The sequence below is a fragment of the Nipponia nippon genome, unplaced genomic scaffold, assembly GCF_047370975.1.
Source record: "Nipponia nippon isolate SJK-2023a ecotype South Korea unplaced genomic scaffold, ASM4737097v1 scaffold_4, whole genome shotgun sequence".
Taxonomy (NCBI): Eukaryota; Metazoa; Chordata; class Aves; order Pelecaniformes; family Threskiornithidae; genus Nipponia; species Nipponia nippon.
This window is the reverse complement of record NW_028262358.1, coordinates 59,750,247-59,770,452: the sequence shown is the minus strand read 5'-3', so window position 1 is coordinate 59,770,452 and position 20,206 is coordinate 59,750,247. Positions and strand designations below refer to the sequence as shown.

Genomic DNA, 20,206 nt, shown 5'->3' with positions numbered 1-20,206 from the left:
ATGTTACAAGTGTGTTATCTGTATTTGGGTTGCATTAGCAAGAGACAACTTGCGGTAACTCGTGATAATAATGCGATAGCCTGTAACTTGACAAAACAACCAACAGCACTTAACTTGATGTGGTCAATGTGACCAGAAAAAAAAACAACACTTACGGTAACTCTAAAGCAAAGAGGTCCTTTGTGCTTTACCCCAGTGAAGCAGCAAGCATGTCTCAAGCCTGAAGTTTAACACTGTTTTATTTACTGTTTCTTGTGTAAGGTAGTAGGAATCCTAGGTAAAGTCCCGTCCTCGCTTGCTGGGGACGAGGTCTGGCGGGGCGAGGATTTCCTACCTGGGAGACAGATAGCTAAACAAGCTCTTCCAGGCTCTGAGCAAGTTAATCCCAGGCGTACAGGTGACAGAGTGAGAACTAGAATAAATGCATGTGGGGGGCAGCACCGTTGCTTGGGTCTTTGCTCACGTTCCTTTTCTGTGCACTATAGAAGAGGGCAGTGTGGCTGGGCATCCCTCTGAGCCACGCGGCTTTTTCTCTGAACTGTGGAGCCCTGGGCATCTGTGCTGTCGCTTTCAGGGGGAGCATAGGCTCCCCTCCTTCCCTTGTAACTACCTGTGTAGCAGCACCTGTGCTTTTTGCAGAGCTTAGGCAGGGGCTCGTCACAGGGGCAGAACAGAGTATGGCCTTTTGAGCTGAATTTTCCACCCCTTGCAGTGTTTGGCTTTCTGCAGCGAAACTGCAGTACCTATTTGCTTGTGGCGAGATGGGAGTTACAGGGTTCAGCCTCCTGAAGCCCTTTCTGGGCTTTGGCGCTGCTGGTCTATGTGTGACTCTGACAGGCCGAAAGGTGTTTGTGTGTGTATCCTCATAGAAACCGGAGGCATTCAGGCAGTCGTATCCATTCCTGCCATGGTTATCCCAGGAGGATCCACTCCGGCTGGCAGCAGCCAGCATCCCTCTGAAGTAGCCGCTACCCAGCCCGTTTAGCTCATTGCCAGCAGGAGGTCCAATTAACATTTTGCAATATTGGCAGTTCCATATGGAAACTACCATTCAGCCGCCTACATTTGAACTTCAGCTTTTTCCTTTCATTTAATTAAAACACAATCAAGTCAATTAGCTCATGACAGAGTTTCTCCAAAGTTAAACTCCAGATGTATGGCAAGGCGAAAGCATTCAGATGCCAATTCATTGTGCTGCTCAGAGGTAGATTATAGCTCTCCCATTTGTCAGTTTATCCACTGGGGATTAGTTGCATTTTTTCCCTTCCAAGTAGAAAATAAAAAGGGAGAAAGAAAAAAGACCCGTCTTTCCATCTGGTTCTGGTCAGAAAAAAATTGATATAACCTTACAGAATTTGAGAGATTTATTGAAAATGACATTGGTAGTGTCAGAATTACTTCTGGTTTTTAATGACCATGTCAAACATTTTACCATGCAGTGTCTTGATTTTTTTCCAGTAAGCTCCAGGAATAAGCAGCTTACCATACTCTATAGCAAGTCGATGAGTTATTGTTCTTGTCACTAAATGGGGATAATATGCAGCTGCATAAACATGTTGATTTTGCTGGCATAAAAACCATGGCTTCCAACCCTGTGCCCTTTGGCAAGACTGTATAGAAAATCGTAACGCTGTCAGAAGAGGTTTTGAGGTCTCAATAAACCAAGATGACTTGTGCAGCACATCCCTGCAGGGCAGCTGGGGGCAGTGAGAGGAAGAGAAAAAATAACTGTACTAGCTAACCAGTAGTTAATAAGCACAGAAATCATTTTGACCCAAATCCACGCATAAGGTAGCTTTGAACTGAAGCCATTGCATCTTCTGTTGTGTTTCTTAATTCGTTTCTGGTTAGATGTGGCAATGCCCTGAGTCACCTGTATTACAACAAAAAGGTTATCCTCACACACTTTTAAGGGTGATGTAGTGATACCACAGTAATACTGCAAGATGCCCAATGCTAGTGAAAGGATTAGGTGCCAGTACTGCCTTAGTACCTTGGTATCGGTGGAGCACTTGGTTCTGTGCCTTTTCCCCTCTTGGTCGTGTTCCCCAGCGGTGGGAAGGAGGAGAGGCTGGAGGCAGACCGTTCCTTCGTTTGGCCGTTCTGCACCTTGCTTTTCTTGACAAGGACCCAGGGCAGAACTGCAGTGGAGGTGGGTGAAGCTTGGGAGGCAAGTGGGTGGGAGAAGGGATTGCAACATGAAAGGTGTAGCACCCAGAGCGATGGGGAAAGAAGAGAACTTGCCACTCTGCCGGTACCGTCTTGTACTTAACAATGTGAGAAAGAATCCCTTAAATATATATCCCAATGCTCCAGCAAGATAGATCAGTTGTGGAGAATGGTGCTGGTGAGGGGAGTAGAGAGACAGGAAAGAAAAAACACTTCTGACTACTCATTTGCAAGGTTTAATAGCACTGCAATCCTGTAATACTTGTTTTTTTTTTTTAGTATGAGAAAGATTCAAGTGATGTTGTACATCCTCATCTAAAGTACAGCGACTGTTTTTCTTGCAGAAGGCCCATACACATTGCATCACCCACGATGTATACGAATTCACATATCTTTGTATACGAGTGAACTTACCGTACCCGAGTACAGCATCACATTCCTCCTGGTGTTTTCTCTCTTGCTCATGGCTGAATGGCCCCAAAACTGCATGACTCCCACTCCCCGTTAGGGTATTCCTCTTTGGGAAGGGAAGGATAGTAGATTTCAACGCTATTTGTTCGGGAAGGGGAAGGAACCCAAATCTTCCACCTACCCTGTGAATGCTCTCAGCAAAAGCATGCTTATTTTGTGGACTTACCCAGGTTCAGGCACGTGGTCTGTGCCAGGCTGTGTAGCGCTGTCAGGTTCGTGGCTGGAGGGTCCTGGTATCCTGGCTGCAGCTGTGAAGCCGATTTAGGCTGCCTGCCCAGCCCAGTCACTGGCTCCCACCCCATGCCACAGCCCGCTCCTCGCCCAGCCCTGACACTTCAAGTGTTCGTAGGATTGTGCTGAAGACTAAATCGCTGAAGTGGCCCAGATTAAAAATAACCTTTTAAATAAGGAAAGAGGGCGGAAAGAGGGAGGCATTTTTGGTTGGGATCATTCAGAGATCTTGCGATGAAGCCCAGTGAACAGTTGTATTTTTACAACTGAAGGGATGGCATATTTTTTTAGGGTCAGGAATGAGCAGATGGAAGTGCAAAGAAGAAACTTCCCAGGCTGACTTCATCACCAAAGCCACTCTGCTGTGAAACTCCAGTCTGGGATGCTGTTTTACGTACAGAGAAGCAGAGATTTCAGATAGTTTTAATGTCATGAATTATGGCATCTGTACCTTCAGAGTCAGGGAGCATCTGATCAGAGCTTCCCAGGCTCCCAATAGCACAACTTTTGACATACACACCTAAATTCTGCCTTATTTCTTCTCTTGGACGTCATCCTAAACGCTTCTTACTCCAGGATTTCAAGAATCTTTATGAAAAGAATAAACTAATAAAACTTCACTTATTAACATTGATTCCAGTGAACTTGTTATCAGCTTGGAGTCTCTGTAAGACTAAATTAAAATGATTCATGTTTTTCATATCATGCGCTGTTGTTGGCCACACAACACAAAACTGTTTAAAACACCACTCAGATAAGAATTATTAAACAGCAATTTTATAAGATGTTCCCTACTAGATTACAACAAAGTCTGTCTAATAAACTCTCGTTGGCACTAAATGTGAATGTGGACTAACATGAGAAAGAATCTTAAAACTATTCCGATTCAGTGAAGGATTCTTCTACAGAAAAATCTTTTGAGTGTACTCCTGCTGTAGCTAGCTACTTAATTACTCAGGTTTGACCTTTTTTAAATCATCAGTGACTCAAATTACTAGTAGTAAACTACAAGCAAGGAATTTTAATCTGTTAACTATTAAAATATGGTTCTACTAGAAAAAGAATAGCATAAGGACATCATGGTATGGTTTTTTTTTCCCATATATCTTGTATTACTCCTAGTATTCAGTTGTGAGGTTAGGTTCTTCTGCTGTCCTTCTACTTTCACTGCCAAGAGTGAAAATACACAGAAGTAAAAATACAGAACAACTTATGGCATAAATTTAGCCCTTTTTTTTCTGATCATGAATTTTCTTTAAGTCAAAGCTTTTAAAAAATGGTCTTAACTGCATTCCATGTCAAAAGGCCTGGAACCAGCAGAATCACAGCTCTTTACTTCAGAGGAATTTATATTAGACTTGCTTGAAATGATCTGATGGATAGGTGTTTTTTGCTGCATTTTGCTTCTGTAAAGTTAGTTGTAAGTTCTTACCTGAAGAAGGTGTTAGCATGTGTCAGTGCTGCCGTGAACATCTCAGTGCTGAAGTGTACCATGCCCTGGGAAAACCGTGATGAGTTCACACGCCTGCTTCAGCCGCACATCATCTCTGGAGATCATTCACAGCAGAAAAGTGTCCCACAGGCAGCTACAGAGATCAGCGTTGCTTATTGCAAGTAGCCTTCTTAGGACAAGACATGTTCAGGCATTTCCGTCTTTGGGTGTTTATAGGAAAGCTGGGATCATCCATAAACTGATCTGATCTTTGCTGGCTGCCCAGAAGCTTGGGGAGAGGCTGTCCTTTTTGTGCCCTTCGTCTAGCTCCTGGCCAAGCATGATTTGGCTTTGCAGTGTCTCGGCATTGTTGTTGTGGTTTTGGCATGACACCAACATGCATGGTTCATATACTTACTTCTTATCCTTCTTATGTACACTTTCTATCCCTCAGGTGTAAAATCTGCACCTAGGGCAAAGGACTGGAATATAATAACGTAAACTATGCAGGTAGTATAGTCAAAATTCCTATTGTCCAACTTAATAGTAATGTTTATTGAAGGCAATGAAGTGACCTACTGGCTTTTTGAAGATGGTGGGAAGAAGGCAGGATTTCAAGACACTGTACAAATAAAAGAATAACAGAAGTGACCAAGCTCCTCTAGTCTTGGAAAGCTAAGATGTTTCCTTTCATCTCAGTGAATATGTATAACATTTATAATGATTAATAGAAGGTACGTAAGCTCTCTGAGGTGAAAAATACACCACTTCATTCTTAAATAATACATGACCCATAAAGCAAACAGTGTAAATCTTAAGCATCAATGTCCTGCTGAGTGTTTCAAAGATAAGGAGTAACAGCTTTTGAAAAGATCTTTCCATAAATGCTCTGTAACGTCATTGCTGAAATTGTTGTTTTGTTTTTTTTTTTTCTAGGCAGTTTATTAATTGGTAAAATGTGCTACCTTATGATTACTTTTGAATGTAAATAAGTCCTTTTTCCTAGAAATGTTACTTTATCTTAGATTATTTCTGAAATCAATCCATGATGTTTGGCCATGCTTATTCCTCCTTTCCAGATACATATTTGGGTCCTTTTTTCAAATGAAAGAACTGGTACAAGGTCAATGGTAAATTCCCCAATTATGAGCACTTGCTGAACTCATTTGATAGATCAACTCCTCATCTGTTACTGTTGGAAGGAGTTAATGTTGAATCCTGTTTTCAAAAGTTGCAGTCTTCCCAAAGAGAATTATTCAGCACTAAGTGGATCCCTTTTTTCATATGTTAGCTCATTTGAAGCAGACAGATTTCTTTAGCTAGGATGAATATGATTATTTCAGAGTTAAATATTTTCAGCAGCGGGCAGAGCAGGGACTGATGCAAATCCATTTTTCTCTGTGGGGAGCTATTGGACCCATAATCTTCCTCCGTTCCTGCTGGTATGCACTGGAGGAAAAAATTTAGGTGAGGCTTTTGTGAAAGTGGTTGCCTGCAATAGGCTGGACTCCATGACCCAGGAGGATGTGAAAAGATCTATGTTCATAAAGACTGCGCTGTCTCTCACCAGGATGCAGGCTCTTCACATCAATAACCCAGCCTTTCTAAGCCAGTGGAGACAAGAACATGGGTTTTGTCCCGCTGCCTCCAAGGAGCGGGTAGCCTTTCGCTCTAATGAGCTGATGGACTGCCTCTGCCAGTGAGATAATGCTTGGCTCCTGTCCCAGGACAAAACTCTTCAGCCACCAGACCCTGGTCTCTTTTCTTCAGCACTTCACTTCTGATTCTTTGGATTTACTAGCACAGATTTCACAGAGCAAGCGTGTTGTTCCACATCCCTTAGCACCATGGGAATCTTGATTGGGAGGGACCTTGGGAGGTCACTCAGTCTGGTCCCTCACTCAGAGTAGGACTATGACCAACAGTAGGTGAGGTCAACGCTGGCTCACCTCGTTGAGCCTCCAGAACTGCCCAAGACCTGTTCCAGTGCTGTGCCACCCACCTCCTGGAAGTGTCTTCCTTACGTGTAAGCTGACCTTCTTGCACCTTCTTATATCAACTGGATTTGCCAAGGTAAATTTAGCCCTCTAATCTTTGTAACTACCCTCCAAGTAAATGCACTTCTCCCTTAGGTCCACAGTTCCCAGCAGAGGCTTCTGTATTCCGTAGGGGATTGTACAACATAGGCAGTGACTGCAAGCCTAGACAAAAGTGCGATCCCTAATTCCAGGTGAGGCACCCCCGCAGGGGTCCTTCTGCTGTCCCATGCCTCTCTTTCTGCAGAGCTGCTCACTGCCTTTAGTGGTCTTCTCATCTCCACATCTCACCCGGCTTCTTAGGGTCTGTAGGGTGGTGGCTGGTTTGTTTTAAGGGAGTCTCAGCTTAAACCTCCCTAAAGATCAGCCTCTTACACTCTCTAGGATGCATAAGTGAGGAAGCTGGGGTTTTGTACTTGTGCAAGGGATAGATGTGTCCGGGTCCTTACCAAAATCTTGGCTTTTTACATTTAAAGCCCACTTGCGTGCCTTTCTTCCATCTTATCTCCATGTTATAGACAAAAAAGAACCCAAGGAAAACACTTAAATAAAAGCTTTAAATTCCAATATATCTGAATAACAGTAATTTATCCTGGAGATGTTTTCCATCTCTCTGTTCCATCTCTCTGACAGTACAGAATTTATTACATTTTGTGGCATAACTCACTCAGATTCACTGATTTAAATGCTATCATTTTCATAGAAATTTATCTCTGGTTTTAACTTCATAGACTTCAACGAAGTTGTACAATGGATCTTTTTTCCCAGTACTTTATTTCAAAACATTGGAAATAAAGTTTCTTGGAGTCTGAGTGCATGACATCAGCTTTCTCACAGAAAAGATTTTTTTTTTTTTTAGCATCCTGGATCAATCTAAAGTCTAGGACAAATATAGGACTCATTAAATGCCATTTGTCTGAGAAACAGAATAATAAGATTGTACCAAGATGTTATGTGTCTGAATATGTATCTTTTTAGCAGCTAGGACACAGGACCAGGATTCAGGAAGCCATTTGGCAAACGTAGAATTAAGCACTTAACAATTCTGTTCTTCATATTTTCCATCTGTAAAATGGGGACAGTGATATTTCCTTCTCTGAATAGCACTTTCTGATTTAATGATCTATGATTATCATTATTACTGTTGACAGTGGCATCAGCTCTGTTCCGAATTGGTTATAATTAGAATGTTTAGATGAATGAAAGCAATTACAGAGCACTTATGCCGCAAACATTTAAGCCTGTGATTAATTTTACATACGTAAGTAATCGCAGTTACTTCAGTGAAGCTGCTCACATGAATAAAATTAAGCACATTTGAAGTGTTTGCAGGACCACGAATGGAAGGCTCTAAGAAACCTCAGTTCTGAAATAGAAATAGATAATAGTAGACTTCTCAGGGAAATTTCCGGGAAATTTATTTTAGCTGTATGCTATGGCATGTTGTGGAATGAGTCTTAATTTGGTTCACAGAGCTCGATGTTACAGCCATCGATGATAAATATTGGCTTTCATATCGCTCAATATGTTTTTGCAGAAAAGTTATCCTTCGTTAAATTTTGGCTACAGCCCAAAAGCTTATTGTTAAATAGGTTTTGTTAATAAGAAGCCTGACTCACGGCAGGCTGTGCTGTGAATGACTGATTACCAGGGATATCAAACGGACCTATTTCCATTCCACTGCCAGAACAGTTATCTTTAGAGCTTGTTTAAGAAAGGATTCATTTTACTCAAGAGAAATAGCTTATGTTTTTACATTGTAAGGGTTTTGTTTTCTGTATGATGACAGCTAGTTATTCAGCTTTACCAAAGATAGGGAAAAAGTCACCCAAATATGCGTTGAAAGAAATTCTCCAGTAGTGATGAAAAACTGCAGAAACGCGCAGACGTGCCAGATGCGCGTCGTGAGAAGCAAGTTCTGGCCTGCTGCCGCTGAGGTGCCGAGCAGCAGTGAAGCCCAGGGCTAGCTCAGCTGGGGACTGGCTTGTGACCACGGGCTGCAGTCAAATGCCCTCTTCTGGAACAGAAGACACATGGACCCACACACAGCCCGTTGCAATCTGATCGTGGAGGAGTTTAGCTGTCGGGTACCATTTTGTTTTCCATCCTTCAGTTACCTTTACTTTTCTCGTTTATACAGTTGATGGTTTGGATAAGGCTTCAATCGCTAACTCGGATGGACCAGCCCCAGGATCCCAAACTCCCCCCTTCAAGAGGAAGGGCAAACTCTCCACCATTGGCAAAATCTTTAAACCTTGGAAATGGCGGAAGAAGAAGACTAGTGACAAATTCAGAGAAACGTCAGCAGGTATGTCTGTGGCCCTTTGGTGGCAAATAGTAGAAAACACTGTGATGGCTTTGCAGAGTAACATTTGAAAAGCTCTTGGAGCTTGTTAGGTGGCAGGGATTATTTAGGCACAGTATTTGACACGCAGAAAAACAGTTTGATCCTTGGCAAGGAAAAACCTAACCTTGTTCAGCTTCTGTCCTGAACCTGTCACCAAAAATATGCAGTTTATTTGTCTACTATATTATATATATATATATTATATATGGTATTCTTTTGATGTTGACAGCACTCTTTTTTTAACTAGGAGACGCTAGGCTCTATATTACCTATCCTCAAATATGTTGGAAATGTCTCTGTGTCCTCGTAATAGTCAGTGACTTGGATTATGAAATAAATGTTGCCTTCCTGGGGATGGAAGTTTGGTCTGTTCAGAGGCGAGAAGCAGACGTGGCCGTGCTCAGCAGAATAACGAGGATCAGCTTTGTGACCACTGCCTTCATACAGGCTGCTCTGCCCCTTCACTCCCCCATTGGCAAGGCTTGGGAGAATGGTCTGAAATAAAATGCTGTGATTGAATTATGTTCCTTCTGAAAAAGAGGAAGATTGAGAGCTGGGATTCAGTTAGCTAAACACAGTTGCTTGGTGCCACCTGAGATGCTCTGGGGTGTCCTGACTGCTCTCCCAGAAGGTTCTGCGTATTTGCCACCCCTGTGCAGACATCTCCAAAACCCTGGGGTATCTCAAGTGGCTGTAGACACCCACGTTTAGGAAACTGGATGCCACCGTGCATATATATATGTGTGTGTGTGTGTCTCTGTGTGTCACAGCTCCGGCCAAGCTTTCTGCAGAAAAATCCCAAACTTCTGTTTTGGGATTCAGACATCTGATGCTGTGCTTTTCTAAACTCAAGCCTAATCAGAGTCAAGGGAGCATCTATGAGCTCTTCAGATTCATTACTACAGTGCAAGTCCTCTGTCCACTGTCTTTCATAGGTCTAGGCAATAAAACCAATGTTAATCTCCTAAAGTGTCCTCAGTAGGCTCTCCTGAACTCTTAGGAGTACACTGCTTGACATTTTAAACCCATAGCAACCCCTGACAATTATAGCAAGGAACTCTATAGTTTTGCAGTGTAACTTCTAAAACATGTTTTGTTTACACAAAAAACAAAAAGAAGCCATCTTCTCTGGTGCCATCATCACTCCAGATACCAACTGAAGTTTTGGACAATCTTTCTCAGATCCTCAAATCCTTCTCTCAGTCTCTCTCTTCTTTTTTATTTTTTTTTATTTTTTTTTTTATTTTCCTGGGTACCCTGCAACAAAACCCCCACATTTTCTTCCACTACTGCAATCAAAAAAATCCCCTCAGTCTGCTATCTCCTTCATTGCCTCTGGTTTCCTTCAGCTTCCCCAGTACTTTTATCATATTGCTAGAGCAAACTTATTTCTAGTTAATGACTCCTGAATGTTCTGCAGCTACTGTTGGACAGGTACGTGATTTTATATGCAGTGAATAATCTCCAGAATAATCACTGTTCATAAGCTGTGTATACAGAGATTCCCCAAACTGTCACAACATATTAGCATGTGTTAAATTGTTATGCCATTCAATAATAATGCATGTGTCATTTTGCAGTTATTTTTTACAAATCAATATCTGGTAAATTCATGTTAAATACAGTATTTCTTATGTTGTATTGTATGTTTCTTTAGAGGGCCTCAATCCAGTTGTACAATCAGGATGCATCAATTCTTGTAATACCAAGGCAAAGCATGTGTTTGTATTTCTTTTACAAAAGGAGGAAATTTGGCACAAAGAAATTAAGGTTAACATTTCCAAAAGTGCCTCTGTAGTTAGTTGCTTGTCCTTCATTTGCCTGTCTTGTTTATGATGGCATGGTCCCTCAAGTCCTTTCAGGGGTGTGGAGAACCCACAGTTCCCATTGGCACTGACTTCAGATGGAGTTATTAAGGACAATTTATCTCCAGGTGAGCACCTGAAAAGTGGAGATGCCTAACAGTAGTTGTAATGGACAGAAAACATTAGATAATTTCAGAACTGTAATGAAAATCGAGCTTTAAAATTATGCTATAGATACAAATAGACAAACTTTGAGCCACAAAATATCTTTTTCAGGTGCCATACAGCTACAGCAGTTTGTAATAAGGGTTATTTCTCTCCCTGAACCTTGCTGCATTCGTATACCTAGACCATCAGAGTTAAGGTACTAGTAACATTGCAGCAGAATATGTGTAACGTTCTGCATTCTGAGTCTCTCATTTTGCCACTGTGGGCTCTCAATGCGTAGCTGCTTTTATTACTCTTAAGAAAAAGGTAATTATTGGGAAGCAGTGCCCATATTAACTACCTCAAAACTAATTTTCAAGTGATGATTCAAGACACAGTTCTCTCAGCTGTGTCTGTTTACTTCCACTGCCTCCTGTGTACTGGCACCAGTTTTGTGATGAGTGGATCACAAACCCGATCCAGCTAAAAACAAATCCAGCAAAATATAACAAGAAGTATTTTTTTACTCTTCTGCAAAGGTTACCACTTGGATTTGTGTCCCAGCATTATGATTACTATCAGTAAAGCATGCTGAAGCAGAGAGGAAAAACAGAGCCACTCTTTTGGATGACTTCTTAAAATTCAGATGACCTGATTTTTTTCATTTCAGCTGTGGTTTTGCAGCACTGCCTTTCAGGTCTGGAAACTAAAAGGGTAATATAGACCTCCTTGTCTTTTTTCAAAGTTAAAGCTTTGGTTTGTGATCAACCTTTTCTTGAAAATGGAGAGCACCAGTGTGTGAACAGAAATCCATAAAAGTTAGGAGAATTTGCACTACAAATTAGCAGAAGAACAGAGTTGATGGTGAAAGATAAGTATAGCCATAGATCTTATAAGTGGAAGCTCTTTTGGTCAATTGAATACACGATTATATATAATTATGTATTGAAAAGTGGAAGTTAATTATCTGCACGATGAAGTATCTCTGTAAATGGTGTAATGGATAGGAAAAGTTCAGTGCAGGAGGAGGTAACACTTAGTTGCCTAACTGAAGTCCCTGCTCTAAGCCCAGTCACAAGACTTTATATTTAATGATCCTTTGTGGCAAAAAAGCAACTAACGCAATTGATTCACTAAGTGCTTAATGTATATTGTGTATCTAGAAGTATCATCTTCTATATAGCCTTCTAAATTATCCTGAAAACCCTTTCATTTTTTACTGTATTGTTTAGCTAGCATCCTGCTAGATAACGATGTAGTACATACTCAAGCTCTTAGACAGTAAAGACTATTATATTTAATAACATGACATAGAACAGCTAATAAAACACAAACCCATTCTAATGTTCTGAATTGTGTAAACTACAGTATTTCAGTGCCTATATAGTTTATTTAAATAGTTTGAATCTACAAAATTCAACGCATCTCTTGGTGAACAGAACTTAAGATGTTATACAGGAGGTTTGGGAATTCAGTTGGTTATTCAGTAGATTGATTCCCCCCCCCCCCCCCCAAAGAGTACATATGCTCTATTTTTAATAACGTTCTGTTTATCCATCCTGCTACACTGTAAAATTTGATTTATTTGGGTAGAATTATACAAACATAGTGACATAGGGAATTCATTTCAGGTTTTCAAAACTTTTATATTAGTTTGTACATTCAATACATCAGCTTGTATTTGTATGTCCCAGTTTACATGCATTTTGCCAACCATCACAATATTTAAGTGCTTTTTTTTTTCCCTTAAACTGAAACTCTGGGAGTTCTGTAATATCTGAAAATCTTGACTTTCACCTCAACACCAGCAAGACTGTCTCACTAAGCTAGGGAGAAGGAAAGAAAGTAAACCTGGATGATATGAATTGTAAGAGTTCTAAAAATAAATAAAAGGTTCCCAAATTATTTTCCCCAACAATTTCATATGAGAGTTTTACCCCTTTTGACTCTCTAAGATGTAACGTACAAATTTAGGCATGTGGCTATACGACAGTGGTACAAGAACAGTTCTCAGAGCTTTTACGCTGAGAAAGAAGAATGTATCTAAGTACCAATTAATCGCTACAGAGCAGAGATTTGGACTACATCTTCAAGGCAAATATAGTTCATGGTCTTGCTTAGGTGTTATTGCTGTTTACCCTCCTGTCTACATACAAGTCTGGCTGTGCTTTCCATCCTATGCCAGCAGCTGGTTGTGGGCTAGGTGGATCTTTCGTTCATGCTGGTTGCCCAGTAGTAGTACTAGTAGTGCTCGTAGGAGTGGACCAGGATAAATCATTTATCTGTTGACTTCCAGTGCCCTCCTGCAATTCCTCCTCTGTCTTGGCCAGAAATGCAGGTGACCTCCCCATGTATTTCCATCTAGAGAATTAATAGGGATAAATTGTACTGTTCTGCAGCGCTCACTGTAAGGGATCGTGTGCCTGGAAATCCCAGAGACAGACAGGGTGCCGGCCCCAGCTGCATCACAAATAAGCTCTGGCTTCTCAGTGCAAATCAGGTTAGCTTGCAGTGAAAGCATATCTTTACATGCTTGAGGACTGTTTCGCTGTCAGGAAGCCCCAGAGCTCTAGGGAGGTATTCATTTGCTCTTAAACTCTATGTATGTAAGGTATGGAATAACTTAGGTTTGTGTATGTGCTTCCTGGGAGGCTGGAATTTGAAATGAAAACTAGTCTGGATTGCATTCATCCTGCCTCAGATGGTAGTTTCAGGGGGAAAAAACATTAAAAAATAGTTATCCCTCTATTTCTTGAGGAAACAGGCCCAGGACCAACGGAGACTGAGAAGATGCATTTACTTGGCAAGTTGCCCCTTGCTGCATGCTAACTGACACAGCAGAAGAAACTTGCTTGTCTAACTAGAGAAAGAAACGGGAAAACATCCATACAAAATAAAAATCCTACAGGAAATCCTCTTCCTCAGACTGCTTGATCAGAGATGTATTTACATTACAGAACAGGGTATGTGTATGTACGTGTGTGTGCGCGCATCTTGCACGCAGGAAGCCCATTTCCTGGCCTGAGGCCATGGGACAGTACGATGATCATCACATTTATTGCCTGTTCTCTTAACAGGGCTACAACTTGCTAAATCTCTATGCAGCTGAAGAAGGAGTCTCTTCTAAGACAGAATGGGGGCTATTGGAACGAGCTTTTATTGCTTTATCTGGGTTTTCAATAGGCTTTTTGAAATAGGTTCTTGCTACAGCCTTGCCAGGGCATGTACCATGCAGTGCTTTGACAAAATCTCACGTGAGTCTCTTATGCTAGCAACTGAAAAATGGTCATAAACAGCAAATACCACAAACATAAAAAAAAGATGGAGGACTAGATGTGGAAGTATTTGTGCCGATGTGGGAATGATCGTTGGAATTTTTTCCTTTAGCAACATGTTTTCCATGCTGTATCTCAGAAAATCTGTTCTCTGGGCACTGGTTGTCTACTTTCTGCCTAGAGGGCTTTCAAAATTAAGTAAAAACAAACAGAAAACGGCATCATCTCAAGGGGTTCTTGGCACGAAGTAGATGCCACTTCAAAGCTCCGCTGCAAGAGTATATGCAGACAGGGAGCAGAAGGCGATTTTAGCTCTTATTAGGTCAGAGAAAAATTAAAAATCTGAATTCTCTCGAGCTTCTCTTAGAAGAGCAAAACTAAAGACTGGAGAATATCCAGAATCTCACAGCACTCTCTGAGTCAGAGAATAGATTTTAAGACTGCCTGAGGTTTGTAGCTGCTGAATATCACTAAGCAGTGTCTTTTGAGGGAGAAGGAGGGAGGGATGGAAACTGCTTTTTGAGGTAAACTGTTCTTATGATTAGTGTTGCTATTATTTGTATGGGGCTAAAAATAATTGGACAAGTAAGATTTACTCGAGTAAATGAGGACTGCGTACAGTGTGATAGATTCACACGCTTGCTGACAGTTACACCTGAAGTCAGGACAAGCTTTGCTTTTCACTGCAGTAGGGGAAGGATTTTCACATGGGATTTTTTGAGTCTGCTGGAGCATGATGTCCGAGAGTGGAGCCCACCTCACCTCAGCCTTTCTCAGCAGCCAAGGACTGATAACCAATTACACTCACAGTCAGGACTGACGTGTTTGCATAATCGATCTCAATACGTGCATGTATACAGATGGAGAAATTGTTATTTCCATTTTATTATTGCTTAATGTTATAAACAATGCGTTGATGTTAATGTTGAAATGTTATATACATTCACACTTTTGTATATACACATATATATAGCATATATATCACAGACATATGTTAAGATGTATATATTCACAGATATATATACACACACACACACTATTATATACACATATGACAGAAAAGATTTGTAGTAATAAGATCAGCTGGTCATTCAGCTTAAGGATGTCCACATGATGGTGGTACAGCTAACAGTATTTATCATATATTTTTTCCAGGCTAGTACTAGTCATCTGCTCCTGAGTGAGGAACAGGTAATAACTTGTAAGATCAGAGACTGCTAAAACAATGATCAGCAGGAATAGAGAGGCAAAGGTGTGGTTATGGGAGAAGCAAATGGGTAGCATATTGTGGCAAGTTCTAGAAGAAGAAGGAAAAGAAGAGAGGTAGGTCTGGAAACCAAAGATGATAAGTTTAAATTTCTTCAAGTAAAGGAGGAAGACCCAAATGATGAAGTCATGACAGAGATGGTGAGAGGAGGGAGCATGCCAAGTGGGACAGTGGTGGAAGCACCAAACTACAGTCCTCTCCCTGTACTGAACTCAGGAGACTGAACTATTTCTAAGGTGACAAAGTGATACCCATCCCGGGTGGTTCAGGTAGATGATAGCTGTTTCTACAGTTGTCTATGCCATTAGCTCAGCAACAGATGGCCAATGTTCATAGCTTCACTTCTGTTGATCAAATATTTTGAACCATAAGTAGGCAATTCAACTAGAATTCCTGTGCTTTGGGTTGTTTTTTAATTTGTTTATTTATTTATCACAGTTTTGATGTGGGAAATTACACCTGAAAAGGTACCTCAAATTAAACGCTTAACAAATGTCAGCATGTTTGATAATATGACCTAATCTTTCTGTGCCATAAGTCATGATAACACCTTTGTGTATCTCACATGGGCGTCAAGGAGAAAAACATGTTGTCTTTGGTTCACTTAGTTGCTGGGGTGACGCTTGGGAAAACTAAGAGTTTTCAGTTCAAATGAAGGTTTAGGTTGTTCGTCAAATGAAGTCTGGGCCGCGGGTTGAAAGGTAAGGTTAAAAATTTAGGCAACAAAACCATTCATTGAACGCAGTGCAGTCTGTGTCCTAAATGAGGCAGGGATGGCAAAGGTAAAAAATATAACAAGCAGATAAAAGTTGTACCATCTGCACACCCATCAACCTTCATTCAAACATTTCCTGACTTCTGAATGCTTGACTTTGTAACTCTCTTAAAATAAGAGAGTTTAATGAAACATAACAGTAGGCAAATGTGATTAGCTCAGCTGGGTAGTTTGAGACTCTTAAAGCTCAGTGCAATTGGGCTGTGATAATCAAAATACTTGACTGTGTAAATGTGAAATGTATTGTATAGTCCAAAGTCTGTAATAAGCAATAAATTATAATGATGAGTCCACCCTGGCCAAACTACACCCACTATAGGTTCTTAAGTAGACAGGCTACTCATTCCTCTTATACAAGGGGACATATTTTTGGTCACTTTGATTTAAATTAAAATTCTGCCTTTTTCTTTGTAGGAATTAAAATTATGATACTCATAGTGAATACTAACATTATTTCTAATGTTCTTTCCATGGGCCAAATAATATTTTAAATTTATCTTTTCAAGCTGAATTAACTGAGCTTAATCAGTTTAAATAAAAACACCACTCATGGCTAGCAATTTAGATGATGAAGGATTAGGGCTTAAGCTTCTTATCTGTTCAAAAATTTTCTAATCTGTGAAATGGAGATAGTTATGTCTAAGGGATGTTATAAAACCTATGTAATGTTAAACTGCTTTGAGGTCTTCCAGTAAAAGTATAAGGAGTTAATGTCTTTTAATGCCAATTGACATTTTCCATGATAATTAATTTGATATAGTTGTTAACTCAGTGTTGTAGAACTGAAGAAATGTATCATCCTGAAAACTGGAGAGAGACATTGATGGGGGGGCCTGATTCAATGTTCTTGAACTTGATAGACAGAGCATCATTGTTTTCAGGTGGTATTGGATTAAGTCCCACAAATAAATATATGAGCGATCATCTCGTCTCACTGTCCCCAAGAAAACAGACGTAAAAAGGAAGCAGAGAGGAAAAACAGTAGGAAGTAAATTATACGTGTAAAGCTGAAATAAATAATAATAAGCGGAGAATATATATGTTCACCTACATGAAAACTGTTTGCAAGAATAGGGCACGCTCCTGTGCTTTGTTTGCTATGCCAATAACCTGTGTGACACACAGTTGCAATGCGTATACCTTAAAAGGTAATGGGGAAAAATTGGAAGAGCTCCTGCATAATTTAGGATCAGGACCCAAGGCAGTCTAACCTGATCTGCGTTCAGGCTACCACACTCTCCCCAAGGAGGCTGGCTTACACAGAGAGTCTGCAGCCACACTCACAGGCTCCTTCATATTGTCAAATGTGATTTAAATGCCGTGAAGGTTTGACCTTTAATGGACAGATCCCACAAAGTACCTGAGTATATAAACACAGACCTAATGCCAACTTATATGTTCTTGTGCCAGTACTATTTGCATTCACAAGCTGTTGATCTCACAGGCATGGGTAGCTTGAGCTGGGCCGGTCAAAATGGTTACTGCCCCCAGTTCTTCTGTCAGGAGTCAGTGCTTTTTTGGCAGGAAAATGCATCTCATGTGTGGAGCATTTGCTGAATCCCCGCACTTTACAGTGTGAGAAGTAAACCCAATGCTGTAAATTCAAGAAATGCAGAATCTGCTTCATCTTCTGTTCAACCATCCCCTTCCCTGTCGGAGACGGGGAGTGGGAAGCTGTGAGCAGTGATGCCTTGAGGCGTCTGAGTTCAGCCAGCCTGGTTGCAAGTCAGCAGCTGGGGTTAGCTGCTGCAGGGAGAGACGTTTATCAGCTGCTACGTGTAGAGGGTAAATTTCTCAGAAGTGCTAAACCGCCTCTCTCCGTGCCTTCACAGGAGCCATCTCTTCACTGTATGGCTGTTCACTCCAACTGAGCTGGCGCAATCGAGATTGACAATACTTCTTGCAGTGTTTAATCTGCATACAACAATTAGACTGGCCCTAGAGAGTAATTGGATTATCAGGGTGTTTGAATTAGTTGATGAGATAAATAACCGTATCCCATAGCATTAATAGGATGAAGTCCAGCACGGCTGAAGCTTTGCCACATGCCCTCAGCTTGAGCTCCAAACGTCACTTGGGTTTTGTTGTCCATATGTAAACAATCAGGATGGGAAATTAACTTTTCCTAACAGTGAAGGCAGGATTTTACAAGTGATGCTCACATTTTATGGACCGTGCACTATGGTTCCATGGGTCATTACAGTGGCCTCCCAGATCACTGACCAAAACTGTATTGGTTTGGCAGTGGGCTACAGTGGGGAGTTATTCTATTTTGCCATCTGTAAATGCTTTTCCCTATAAAACTATTCAGCATTTTTCCCATGGGAAATAAACATAATAATTAAAATGCTTCATGTCACAGTCTTTTTTTGTGTATTGTATGCTGGTTTTTTTTTTAACCTAAAAAACAGGATGCTGCATTTTTTTCCATGAAAGCCAACCAGCCTGGATGAGGATGTTGTTCCCTTTTAGAACAGAACTTTCTAGCTTCTGCTTAAGGTTATTTTTTTTTCCTTTAAAACAGTTTGCGTGTTGTAAAGGCTACCCTGTGAGTTGCTTGCTCTCAGCAGGACTGGTCTCTCCCAACTCAAAACATCTACAAAGCAGGAGGTATCTCCAGCTGAGCTAGTCACCCCAATCAGTGGTAAAGAGGTGCCTTTATGTATTAAATGCCTGTGCTAGGATGAGTTCAATTTCACTCTGGAAGTACCTTTTTCCATTGACTGTAAAGGAAGCCTCATGGAGCCTCGCTCAGCTGAAGGCATTGCGTCAGATGAATCCCTCCTTCTGTGCCTGAAATTGTGGGAGAATGTTTTTAGAGAGCGTCCATGAAAACCCAGACCACTTCTCCTGCAAAATCAGAGGAAACAAGATTTCTCAGGGTTTCTTTAAAATAAAAATCTTTTTCTACATTTTTTGCAAGCATCAGCAGTATGAGAATAAATCTATTCTTAACTGTGCTTTTTCTTTAGTGTTGGAAAGGAAGATTTCGACAAGACAAAGCAGAGAGGAGCTGATAAGAAGGGGAGTGCTGAAGGAAATGCCCGAGCAAGGTGATAACACGTTACCTAGAATTTAGCTCCTAAGTGCTAAACATGGATGATAAAGCCACTATTGCATTGTTTCCATGTAGTATAAAATAGGTGTGAGGAGACAGAGCTGAGGAGTGTGAGAGGTAATTTGGGCCAGTTGACAAAAACCTAAAGTTGGAGTTGGGAGATTTGTGTTCTGTAACTGCTCCTGCCATAGGTACGCCGTCTGACTTCTGGTCATATCCTTAAGTATTTTGATGCTCCCTGTAAATAATGTGACTCCTGTGGTTCCTACTTATTGTTTGCCAGAATTTTTTTTAAGTTAGTGATTAATCTGTTTTTTCAGTCAAGGTCTGCTGTCTAAAGCAACTGGAGTATAATATGAGAAATTTTGACAGAAAATTTGGAGGCTTTGGGACCCCCAGGCAAATCAATAGCATCCATTTCAGGTATCAAAAAGTACCAGTGCTGGGACTGTACAGATCCCACCACTATCACACCAACCACATTCACAAATGACACAAACATAAAACTGTGGGGAAGACACCACTTGTTTCAAAATGCAGTAAGGGTTAGTAACTGGTTTTAACCAGAATTTGTGTTTCAAAAAGCCTGAATAAGCCATGGTTAATACCTCTGTGCTACATCTGATTATGTTTCTAATGGTATTCTTTCTAGCATTATTGATCTTTATAAATCTAGATCAAATAAAAGTTAAGTGAGTAAAATAATTTTCGGTAGCTTAAAATCAAACGATTTGTCATTTATCAAGGAGTCTAAGAACTCCATGATTTCAAAAAATATTTTTTTCCTAGAAATTGTGTTACTCTGCCTGAGCTGAAGAATCATGGAAGTATCAATGTGTATGGCTAGTATCGTACACATTGATATTTAGAAGTAAAGGGCTTGTTTGTTGGCACATGACATCACTTGTCTTTACAGTGTTTTGCTAATTACCAGGCTATGGCATTCAGCATAGCTGGCTTCTGAACTTGTCTCTGCCACTGTCTTTGACTTAAAACAAGAGATGCAAACTCTCCGTACCTCAATTTGTCCCTCTGTGAATTTGTTACATTTTTTTGCTACCTACTTTACTGGGGAGCTGTGTGACTTTGTCCATCGATGATTGTAAATTGCATTTAGACTGCTGGGACAGTTAATGAAATGTGTTAACATTTCAGGTTGGTTGCAAACAGTCTGAACATAAATACTATTATTT

The 20,206-nt window shown here is 40.7% G+C and overlaps 1 protein-coding gene across 4 annotated transcripts in view; it reads left to right on the top strand.

Annotated features, from left to right (window-relative positions):
* The window catches only part of PHACTR2 (phosphatase and actin regulator 2), a 145,002-nt gene that overhangs the window by 81,878 nt on the left and 42,918 nt on the right, over nt 1-20,206 (top strand). For all 4 annotated transcript variants that reach the window (XM_087777387.1, XM_087777390.1, XM_087777389.1 and 1 more), the window contains exons 2-3: nt 8,480-8,647; nt 18,928-19,008. In XM_087777387.1, coding sequence (XP_087633513.1) covers nt 8,480-8,647; nt 18,928-19,008 — 249 coding nt within the window. The remainder of the gene's footprint in view (nt 1-8,479; nt 8,648-18,927; nt 19,009-20,206) is intronic.